The following is a 12,892-nucleotide window of genomic DNA, read 5'->3' as shown; positions in this document are numbered from 1 at the left end:
TTGCAACTTTTCACATACTGGTAAACGATTTTTATTTATTTTTCTGAAGGCTGCCGAGGGCACTGGCCTTGCTTTCATTGTTATTACTCAGGCAATTGTGGAGTTACCCGGTGCACCATTTTGGGCGGTTCTGTTCTTCACCATGTTGCTTTCACTTGGCTTGGGTTCTCAAATTGGGATACTAGAGGGAATGCTGTGCACCCTTTTTGACATTGATATCATTAAGCGGGTTAAGAAACAACATGTGACTGGAGTGGTATGTCTCTTCTGCTTCATTGTCGGTTTCATCTTCTGTACAGGTGCGGGTGAATATTGGCTTAAGATGTTCGATTCATTTGCGGGCACCATCGGTTTGGTCGTTGTCGCCTTAATGGAAACTATTGCAGTTGTGTACATCTATGGGCATGAGAGGTATTATTATAATCATATTAAGTGTACCGTATCAACTACATACTTAAATTACAAAATGTCGTTCGTTTTTCTATTTAAAAATTTGGAGATTTCGGAATCTCATGACACATTAAAAATAGCTCCTTCAAGTATAAGTATTAGTTTAATTAAGATAATTGAATCATCGAAGGAAGGCCATGTATTATGGAAACATTCACCTCTCGAACTTAATTTCCAAACATTTTCATTTTTCCACATTGATGTTTCTGGCAAAAAGGAAATACATATATGATATTATCAGATTTTGTGAGTAACCGAAATCCTTTTGACTTCTGTAGTTTATATCTTTCAATGATTTACCACTTAGCTTGGGTAGAAGAGCTTTAAGTAACACGCGTCAGTCATATTGGACGCATCAGCCAATTTGATAACAACATCGCTTAATTTTATGAGAAAAATGTGAAGCCCAATGAATATCTTTTTTATTTTTCCCCATTTTTTATAGCGTAAATTTGATGTTTTGATACTGAGTAAAATTGACATGTTTCGTCATGGCTTCGACGTGTGTTAATTTAAGCAAATATCTAATTCAAATAAAGAGTACGTGTAAGATGTTTTGAAACTTAAATATATGGCAAATATTTTTGTTAAAATTACCACTCTTTTTTTATGTTGCCCAATTTATAAAATTCTAATTCTAAAAATAAAAAAAATTGTGCACTACTCTTTCTTCTGCACTTCTAAATATACAGGATCCAACATTCGAAGTGTAACCAATTAAAAAGGCCATACATTTCGTTTGGAGAATTACTTTTATTCAATTCAAAGTAAACAAATGTGTGAATATAATACAAAATTAAGAATCAATTTACTTTTACTCAATATGACCACCTTTTGCCATGACTATGGCCTTGAGACGGTTCGCAGACAATTGCTTTCTTCAGTGCCTCGAGACTGGTGTATCTTTTAGTTCGGACTTTGCTCTCCAAAATGGCCCAAAAAGAATAATCCATCGGATTCGCGTCTGGTGAATTTGGGAACCATTGTGTGGACATTATGAAGTTTGGAATGTTGTTTCTTAGTAATTTTTGGTTCACTCGAGCTTTGTGAGAGGGTGTTGAGTCCTGATGAAACGTCCATGGTCTGCCACTGAAATATTGAGATTATTTTTCTGTATGCGGCGGATGCTACGGTCAGATATTTTCAGTTCTTTCGCCATTTGATTGGCACTTGGTCGGGAATTTCGCTCAAGTCGTTTCTTTATTTTTTTAACCATTTCACGTGACGTTGCAGTATTTTGGTGACCATCTTCATGACGTTTCCCGATACTACCAGTATCATTGTAACGAGTAATGGTGCGATAAACAAAAACTTTATTTACTTCAAGGTGCTCGAGCTCACGAACAATCGCTGGTTCTGATTTTCCAGCCAAATATAATGCAATCACTCTATTACGTTTGAAATCCATTACTGATTTTCTTTTTTCGCGTTTACTCTCGTCAAAATGCTTCCGCGCTTGTAATCAATAGTCTGGGCTGTTATTTAGCCAACTAACAGACCGCTGTTGCCCGTGCATGAGCTGCGCGAGCGGTCTGAAGTTGGTTACACTTCGAGCGCCGGACCCTGTACTGAATCAATTATACACATTCATGCATATGAATTAGGACAAATAATAACATACTACGTCACAATCACGAACGCGTCGGCTTATTTGATCACCAATAAACAGAGTACAGTTGAGTCTTTATATACACTTGTAATCAGAATTATGCATATACACAATCCAATATTTAAAACCAAAGAGGCTTAAATATAACTAATAATCATAACTTAAAAAAAGATTGATATGGTCATAGTTTTATTACTGGAATGTATTAGTAAAATTAATTCAATTATTTCCTAAGTCGACTTAAGTGCTAATTGCCGTTAAGTACATCTACAATAATGCGACATTTAAAATTTGTGAGTTGTCGTCAATAAATTTAGAGTTTTTGTGTGAAAGTGAAAAGAAAAAAACTATATAATAACGTCAATTCAATATCTCATTCTGATATATTCACTTAGAAGCATAATTGTTCTCAGTTCTCAAAGCTGTGGATAAAACTAAAGAAAAGGATTCGTGTTTATGATTAAAAAATAACAAAATTTTATAAAAAGATGTTAAATATGTTACTTAATTTTTTTTTAATTGATGCAGTAACTTTCAATATATGGAAGTTAGAAGAGGAAAGTAGCCTATTTTAGTGAGTTTTTTTTTATTTATTGTTAGTGGAAAGCATTTTCATTTTCGATATTTGATTAATGACTGTTGTATATATAATACACAGATTTACTGAAGACATTTATCAGATGACCGGATACCGACCGGGCCTCTATTGGCAGTTGACCTGGCGCTATATAGGACCAGTTATTATGGTGGCCATTTTAGTTTCATCCGTCGTTTTCATGGTGATCAAGAATCCCACATACGGAGCCTGGAACGCACAACTTGTAACAAATGCTCATATATATACAGAAATTCACTGAAAATATTAATTGTACTTTTTTCCAAACAAAAATATTTTAGGGTGCTCTCCAGCAAGCCAATTATCCACCCTGGGTAATGGGTGTAGCTTTATCTATGATTCTTGCTGGAGTATTACCAATGCCCATCGTTTTCTTGATGCGAAGCTTCCAATGCCTGAAGGTGGATCTAGATATTCACCAGGGCTCAATAAGACGAAATGAAACCACGGCTTCGACCAAAGAAATGATCGACAATGATGATGATGAGGTGAATTTGAGAAGATGTTTAAATCATATATTTTTTTCGTTTAAATGTAAAAAAACTAATTGCACACCGATTTATGTGCTCCAGTTTTAGTGTAGATTGATTGTTTCGTTTTTTTGTAAATCTGAATTTAATACAAAAATTCACATTCATTTTTGTTTATTGCTTTCATTGTGACTAACTCACATCATGTGGTAACTAACCCATGCCGGAATTTCTGAAATTAGGTTATGAGTCCGGATATACCTCCTCAGAACTCACTTGCAGCAACACGGTTTACTATCGGCGAGTTTGATGTAAGTTTTTAGGTGCACATACATACATACATACATATCAGCAATTTTTATCCACCAAATAATTTTTAGCCTTCAAGCAACCCAAAGTTTCTAATGAAGATATATAAGTTAAAAATATGATATGTTTAAATTCTTCTAATTGTAGTGCAGAGTGAAAACATGCTTTGCATTTATAATGGAACACTCATGGAAATTAACGCTAATCGCGCATAGTGAAAAAAATCAGGATCTCCAAATCCTTAATCTTCAAATCTAGGAAGATTAAGGAAAATGCTATTTTACATGCATGCAAGTGGTGGTTTTCATTAAAGTTTTTGAAATTTTTTTTGTAAATTTTGTAGAGCGTTTTTCAGTAAGAGCGCTTCAAATTTTTTTTTGAATAAAACACAAACGGTTTGACTTTTTTAACTAATTTTTTTTTTATTATCGAGTTTGAACATATAGATTTAAGTATGAAATTCGATTTCTTTTGCATGACCATCGCGTGCACGTTTTAGAAGTCCAATCCTTGAACCCAATTTTCGACCACTCTTCTACATAAATCGACCGAAATTCCAGCAATTTCGCGTTCAATATTGGCTCTGAGCTCACAAATCGTCGCCGGCTTGTTACTGTAGACCAATGACTTCACATAACCCCAAAGAAAATAGTCTAGAGGCGTCAAATCACTCGAGCGCGGCGGCCATTCGACCGGTCCATTTCTGGAAATAATGCGCTCATCGAACTTACTCTTCAACAAATCAATTGTAGCGTGTGCTGTGTGACTTGTGGCCCCGTCCTGTTGAAACCACATGTCGTCTAGGTCCATACCATTCAATTGCGGCCAAAAATAACCGTTTATCATGTCGCGGTATCGATTTCCATTCACAGTAACGTGGCGATCGTTCTCGTCAACGAAAAAATATGGGCCAATTACGCCGCCGGCATGTAAACCGCACCAAATAGTGATTTTTTCGGGATGCAACGGTGCCTCATGAATCACGTGTGGATTGCTTTCTGCCCAGTAACGCATATTTTGCTTGTTGACAAAGCCATTGAGCCAAAAGTGAGCTTCATCACTGAAGATGATTTTTTGGCCGTAATACTCTTAAAGTAGCAGCAACAGAACGATTATTTTCATAAAAAATTTGCACGATTTGCGTCGCTCAAGTGTGTAGCGTTCCATGATGAAATGTATACTAATGAAGTTTACAAATGACAAGCGAAAAATAAAAAATATTGCGTTGTTCGCCCTCCCTATCGGAAAAAAGTTGAAGCGCACCTATTGAAAAACGCTATATAAGGCAATTTTTGTTGCTAAATATGGCTTGATGCAAACTAGTTAATGCTTTCTATTGATGAGACGTGTTTTTAATGCCAAATGTTTAAATCTGTAAATTATCGTCTTGGTATTAAATACGTGATATTTTGGGGATGCACTATGGGAGATAAAAATGCTGTTAAAATTTTCGAGTCATGTTGACAAAATTTGCTTAAATATACATTATAAATTTATACATCCACAGAATTAAACTACACTGAAAATGAAACTTACAAATCCGTTGAGATTAACCCGCTGATAATTAAATATGTAAAATAGAAATACGCGAAATTAATTAAAAAAAACGCAACAGTTACCTCTAAATTGATTATATTAAATGAGCGTTTTATTCGAAGTTGATAAATAAAAATATTATTTTATATCTCTTTGAAGAATAGGATTATACATAAACAGACCAATATTTTACTAATCGACATACATAATAATATGCATTTTTCATGCCTCGAAATCGTCATAACTAATACCACTACCTATTGCTCATTTAAACTATCGGAAAGCAATCAACGTAACGAATCTACGCTAACGAAAAACAATCACCGCCGACAAGCGCAGTCATGTTTGATTTAAAGTGCTCACAAAATACAAAGTTTCATTTTCGAAAGATAAAACTTAATTGGTGGATGCAATAATGACATATGCAACAATAAGAGGTTAATTATGTGTTTTCGTGTATGATCCAATGGATTGACTTAGAAGTCGAAAAATAATTTGTACATTTTAATACAAACGATTGCCCAACCGAAGATGGATTTCACATACATACATATGCATGTTTCGACATATTATTATAACGTACCTAAAGGAAATAGAAGTAAAGCTATTAAAGTTCGGCTTTTTTTTTAAGGCGACGAGTTTCACTGCGTAAATAATCTTTTAAATTATATAATGAAGATTGAATGTTAATCACATGTTCGGTTTTTGGTCTTACGTGTAAAGATATATGAATAAAAATAAATTACAATGCAATGAAATAATTACATACAAACCTACATGCGAGGTGTGACTTAGCTTATAAATATGTATATAAATACCTATGGTGAAAAGGAATACTCGGCGAACATTTCTTTAACCACTTCGGGAGTTTCGTCAATTACTCTAGTTCGGAATGCTCGTAATACAACGCTGGTGATTGCATCTTTACAAATTATTCCTAAGAATAAAAGCTACCTTAAGTCCCACTCGTAACTAAGAAATACATAAATAAGTTCTTTAAAGGCACTAAAATCAAAGGTAAATATTTGCACGCAAACTCATGATTTTCATGATTACATGCGATCAATGAGTCTTTATGGTCTATGTTTAATATTGTGGGCTTTTATTAATACTTGCAATTTTTCGTAGATAATATCAAAATAATCAGAAACATATAGAAAGTAATGAATATTTTTGATTTATAAATTAAAATTGTATTCAAACATCTAAAATATTTATTGATTTCATTTTATAAGAAAGTTAGTATAATTGATGTATTATGTATTCTCAGACGAGTGTCTCATTTGCTTAATGGAATTTATTTTTATTGTACAACTTAATAAGGTGTTTATGCAACATGGGTAAATTACTAATATTTCAATACTTATTTATTTTTAGATAACTTTTTTAGACTCATTAAACTCATTTATTTGTTAAACATTCCTTCTGATATTTAAAAAATATCTTAATCAATTGGTGTGATTACATTTAGTTTATTTTAACAATTCAAACTCTAGAAGATCTGATCTGGAAAAGTATGGATCATCTATGTGAAAATTTGCTCACATATCTTTTGACTTATAGACAAATCAACTCATTCAACTGCAACAGTATTTCATTTCAAAATAAAAAAATCGCTGCTTCTCTTAGAATTATTTAAATTTATATTTGAATTTGTTTACACGAAACTTTTAACTCTATGATATACTGAGCAAATAGATAAAGTGCTAGATTGAAATATGTATGTAGGTAGTTCCATTCTAATCCCAGAGGCATGCATGCATGTACATCATATTGGCAAAAGACTGTGACCTCTAAATTTCTTGAACTTATAAAACTTGTTTCTGCACTTTCTTTTTGGCTAATTAATGTGTAGTATTGTTTGTTGCTGGTGTTGCGTTTGTAAATATTTATTTATCTCTATATACGTTTGTATATATGTATAAACACATTGTTTTCGAAATATTTTCCATTTCGAATAGTATTTACATATGTATGTTTATGTTAGTTAGATTCATATTTACTGCACGTTGTAGAAATTTCGCGCACACCTTCTATTATTATATGCATTCTTATGTTTAAAATAAGTCTTAATAATACCTGTGTTTTGCAAAACTTATATACAGTTGATTTTGTTTTTATTTTGCAACATCTTGTGGTAAATTTTTACGAATTTTAACTTGTCCTACAGGATGACGAGGATGATTATAGTGGACCAGCATTGGGAGGGCCTGTTAGGACGCTGAGCGACTTCTCAGATGATGATGAAGACGACGATCGGCCCGTGACTATGATAAGCCCTCATCTCCGTTTAAATCTTAATAATGCGGCAAGGGCTGCGTCAAATCATCTAAATGTGCCAACCAGTAAACGCTCATTCAAAATGGAAGTTTTCGATTTATAAATAAATACTTACATTTGGATGTAAATAGGAATCAAGATGGTGTGCAAGTTCTTTTCCTGTTTTGGTTTATTATTATTATGGATATTTTTATTATTATCATTAATTTTTTGACGAAAGATACATAGAGGTATAACAACGTGTTTCGGATATGAAATAAAATTTTAGAACTGTAATAAAAATCTATCGGGCTATGTTAGAGAAAACTATGCAAGCATTTACTAAAATTATAAATATGTGAAATCTGAAATAGAATATTCTTCCTGATTTGTAAGAGTCAATTGAGGCCTGCTTAGTTTCTCAGTTCTGTGGTATCTAGGATGCTATCTTTAAATTGTTATAAACTTAGTAATTTCAGCTATCTACCTAATTGATTTTTGGTATTACATACAAAAAGTACAGCATAAATTCTAATAATTGCGTACTATAACTTCTAGTTATTATGGAATTATTTTCATTTCACTCTTGTATAAATCCACAATATTTTGATGTGAAAGCCAATTAATTGCAATTGTTTTAAGTTATGTACATAGGTCAAATGTGAGAAGCATAAGATGCGACAAAATTTTGATGGAGTGTGATCAAATTAATTCATACAACTTTTTATTTTACTTAACAAACGACAATCGGGTAAAAGCTACGACCACTAGTTCACGAATAGATTACTTATATACATACATTCATATGTATGCGTAAAAATGTCGTGAGCACACCTGAATAGTTTAAATTCTTCGCAGCTGAGTACTTAAGTATATATATAATATATTAAAGTGAGCGATATTATTTAATTACTAGAAACTCACTATTCACTCATCCAAATGTAGACCATTAACCTGAGTAGACAGAGAATTGAATAATTTCATTTATAAGTAATCTAACAATATTTGCAGAAGTATTATTTGGCATTAAAATGATTTTGTAGGTATTAAACAATATAGTATTTTAGTATTAAGTAAAAACAAATATCTATGTCGAGAAAAAAGAAAATATACAGTTTGCTGGTTTGAAACTATACTGCCGAACTAAAATCTCCAAATGCAGATAAACCCCCGACTAGGTACATGTTTCTTATATTTTTGCTTAAAATTGATTATGCGTATATGATTTTTAAAATATGTATTCATACGTATATTAGGGTTACTCACTTGCCATACAAAATAAATCGATCATATTTTTCCATCGGAACTTTATTTATTTATTATATTTTAAGGTTTCCCGCCACAATATTTCGGGAAAATATTAAGATTTACGTGGGATCGACTAGTTTAAAATTATCTTCAAAGGCCGATTTTTTTTATTTGTATGCAAAATAAGTTTTTAAAAATATTATCCTCAAAAAATCACAGCAGAAGTTGCAAATATTGACAAAATACGCTTCCAATGACACCTTTAGACTCCCTAAATCGATCAGCAGCCAGGCGTAATTCAATTTTTCCTTAAACCTATCAAAGATAGCATTAATAATTTCATTTTAATTCCGTTGCTAAAAGTTTTAAAAAATTTTACACATACATTCTAAGTTTAAACTCTTCTATTATGTGAGGCTATTTGCGTAAAAAATATTTTGAATAACTAATTTTATTTATAAAAAAACTCGATTTTCGGAGGTGATTTCAAATTGGCCCAGCTCTTGTAAATGAAATATTTTTCGGAGATATTTTGGCGGATGTCTTCATATATGTATAATCAGTTTTATAATTCCGGTGGAAAAACTTTGACGTTTTTGTTGAGATACCCCATTGAACACATGTAATTAATAAATACAGTCAAACTGGTTATCAGGTTTAATGACTTATTTTCTTAAAAGTAGCAGATCAAATTTATACATAATTTGTATTTGAAGAGGCAGTCAATATGTAGTATAAACTATATCCTGTATATTTTAAATTCAATATCTTGATTCCAGGAGTCTGTTATAGATTTTATAAAGTTGTGCCACAGGTGTCATCTGAAAATTAAAATTTGCATTGTCCGTTTAGAATATGGCGTACAACGTTTGAATATTTGGTCTTTTGTGCTCAATATACATACATATGAACATATATTTACAAAACGCAGATGCAAACAAATATTGTTGCATTTTATACTTTTGATACTTTAAATTATTAGTTTTAAAATCACAACTCTCTAAAGATCATCTAAACTATTTTGCTTGGAACAACCCAATTTATTGACCATGTATTGATATTTATAGGTACATTTTATAAATATATTCGGCGGGTATATTAAAGAGACATGGATTTGGAAAAAAACACGCCACCACGTTTATTTATCAAATAATCAGTTAACAAATACTAAAATAATTATTTGCAATTTCAAAGTAAAAAGTGCAGTTATGGAAATAATGCGCACTCAAAGCTACTATTCCACACACACACATCTGTAGTATTTACGAATACTGATATTGTTAAAATCTTTCGGGCAAAGTATACCACATAGCTCAAATATACATACATACATATGTACATGTAAGTTACATATGTATATTGTTCGTAGATGCGCACATACACTCACATTGACTCAATATTTGATGCACCCACAATATTATTATATTAACTTTGACCCCTTTTATCGTATGAGAAAGTCAAGCCTACAAACAATATTTCTGAATATAAGTTGTATGTATGTATATAGCATGGTTTTATTTATTATTGTTTCAGCCTAAGAGATAAATATGTGATATATTACATGATATTCTCTAATAAGTAACATTTAAGCTAAATGCATTTCGAACGAACGAAGTGATTAATAAAAACAAAACAGCATTAAAACGAATATACTTATGTACAATATAAAAATTGAATAGTATTAGCCAAACATAAAGCTTAAATTATTGCCCCTGAGAAGAAGTTTAACTTCACACAAAAACCAAACACACAATCATATTTGTACTTGTAAAAGTTTGTGTGTAGCACTCCAATAATTGTTTGATTTTCTTTTTGCTCATGTTTACCTGGTTAAATGTATAAATATATTTATTGAAGGTATGTACAAATAAAGTGATAAATAACATCCTAAGAAATTTTTTCAATTATGTTACTGATATTAGATTCTTAAGTTTTCACATGACATAAACATAACCAAATTTCAGGGGTGTAGAAAAGAAAAACTAATAAGCCCATTAAATGGTAATGTGAACCGATTTAGAATTTAGATTATTGACACAAATATGTATTTCCGTGTATCTTTAATTTAAAATCATTTAGAAACCTCTTTTCTGAGCTCTTTATTTGAGTTTATTGGAAAATTTTACTTAAATAAATAAAACCAAATACCAAATACCACAACTAATTTTATAAATAAAGCGGAAACTGATTTGAATTATAGGTTTATTTGATTCACAGGGGAAAATAATAAATTGAAAGTACGATTACAGTTTCGTATTCAATACGCCGTTATTTATTTTCCATACAACTTATTAGTTCACAGTATGTATGTATACATCTACATGTGTGTTTGTACGTGCATAAGGTGCTGTGTTTTCAGTACAAACAATGACGAAACAGAATTTTACTTAGTACCGTACAGCCAGCATTCATTTTCGGTCAAAATTGTACTAAGGACACTTCTTTGTAGTCATTGTGAGTGATATTATTGGCCTATCAAATATATCCATAGTGAACATAAACCCTTAACGCACGCATACATAGATTATTTACATGCAAACTAGGATATTTAGCTCAACCAGTGCAAGTACAGGATAATAGATAAAAGGTATAGAACTGTACATATATATACATTACATATGCATGTAAGTGAGAGCGGGAGACTCATGGAAACTAAGTTTATTTTTTTAATATTTTGAGATCCTATTGTTAATGCGCATTTGCCTTGTTTTGAAAATATTCCTTATAAAGACAGTTTGTGGCACATAAAAAGTAATATTGTTCTAAGATTTTATTTCAAAAATTCTGTTCTGAAAATATATAAAATATTAATATATAAAATAAAGCCATAATGGCTTTTAAAATAAAGACAACTTGTGTGTAAGTTGGAACTGTTAATTTCTTGCTTCTTCAGAGATTGTTAGCAACATATCCTACGGGCGAGAAAGCATGGACTTCCTAATATCAGTTTTTTTTATTTAGGATTTGCAAAAATGCTTTCAATTAAAAAATGTTTACATGTATTCGGTGTTTAAGTTATTTTAGATTGAATCTACAGATGAATAATTTCTTTACGCCATAATGCTACGTTTTACAGTTCCTATGGTTGGTTGATGTAGAAAAAATCATTTAAGATCATATTCTTTGGTAGAAAGTAACCATTTCCGACTATACCTATAATTAAAACTTATTCCAAAAGAATAAAGCTGTTCGCATTATAAACACTGCTGTGAGTAGAATTAATGGTTGTAAAAATAAGGTACACATTTAAAGTATTAATGAACAAATCGACCCCATTAAAAAAGAATAAGAATAATAGTTATAACAATGGTTTAAATTCTTTCTTGTAAACGGGGCCAAGCAAGTGATTTCTTAAACGAGTAAGTTTGTTTTTGTCCACATTTATTATGGCCTTATGATGTAATTATTATATGAAGTTGTATTAAAAAAGTGGACGTTGAATTGTTAAAATTATGAAAATAGTTGAAATGTAATCCGGTGTTCAAGACAATAAAAGGAAGCTAATGAATCGTGGTCTCAACAATACTCCTTTTTATATACATATGTTTTCTAACTTCCTTTTTAATAGTAAAAATTCAGGGAGGTGCTTTGCTATGAATTTATTTTTTAGTTTGGGCTCAGAATCGGAAAGCCGGAGAAAAAGGAGCGCGAAGTATTTGAATTTGAAGCGATTTTAGGAATACCAAAATGAAGGAATATGGAAAGTGATTATATGTATGAATTATTATAAAGCAGATTGACATTTTTAAAACTTCTTCATCCACCTATAAGGGCTTTCAAAAATGTATTGTATTTTACATAAGGAACTTGGATATATAATAAGCGAATTTAACCAAATTGGAGACTTATAAAAGGTAAGAACTTAACTTATATTTTGCATCACCGCAATCTGTGAACTTTAAAAAAAAAGTCAAACGTCCTAACTGTTGTTAAGTTAAGCATAAAAATTTCGCTCTTAAAGTAATTTAACAGATATTAAAATACTAATTTGCACTTAAAGAGAAAAACTTTGCAACGAATGAAAAAATTGTAATCCCTGGGGTCCCATAATATTTTTCTGGTAGGTTATGTAAAATAAAATATTACCATATAACAAATAGACTGAAAACTCCAGGGCCTAACAAAGAATATACGTTTTCTTTTTGTTCAAAATTAGTTTTATTCATCAACGTAATTTCCATCAGGAACAACGCAATCATTCCAGCGCCGCTCTAACATTTCATTACCACTTTTATAGAATAGTTTATTCGAGCGAAATTTCTTACCGGCGAGCAGTTTTTTTAGGTCTGCGAGCAGCCAGTAGTCGCTGGGAGCCAAGTCTGGCAAATGCGGTGGATGTGAGCAAACGCGACATCCACTCTGAAGAGAGCTTTCTCGTAGTCAAATGCTCACACA

At 31.6% G+C, this 12,892-nt stretch overlaps 1 protein-coding gene across 3 annotated transcripts in view; it reads left to right on the top strand.

Annotated features, from left to right (window-relative positions):
• Positions 1–12,038, top strand: part of LOC129246432 (sodium-dependent neutral amino acid transporter B(0)AT3) — a 46,594-nt gene extending 34,556 nt beyond the window's left edge. For 2 of the 3 annotated variants that reach the window (XM_054885262.1, XM_054885264.1), the window contains exons 6-9: positions 50–411; positions 2,718–2,880; positions 2,957–3,163; positions 7,161–12,038. In XM_054885262.1, coding sequence (XP_054741237.1) covers positions 50–411; positions 2,718–2,880; positions 2,957–3,163; positions 7,161–7,373 — 945 coding nt within the window. In that variant the 3' untranslated portion in view covers positions 7,374–12,038. Of the gene's footprint in view, positions 1–49; positions 412–2,717; positions 2,881–2,956; positions 3,164–3,387; positions 3,457–4,961; positions 5,095–7,160 lie in introns of those variants that run through there. The other variant, XM_054885265.1, reaches the window with a different exon arrangement.
• The last annotated feature ends 854 nt before the right edge of the window (positions 12,039–12,892 follow it).

Source organism: Anastrepha obliqua, chromosome 4 (genome assembly GCF_027943255.1).
Source record: "Anastrepha obliqua isolate idAnaObli1 chromosome 4, idAnaObli1_1.0, whole genome shotgun sequence".
NCBI classification, from domain to species: domain Eukaryota; kingdom Metazoa; phylum Arthropoda; class Insecta; order Diptera; family Tephritidae; genus Anastrepha; species Anastrepha obliqua.
The sequence above is the reverse complement of the archived record's forward strand: the minus strand, read 5'-3'. Positions and strand labels throughout refer to the sequence as shown.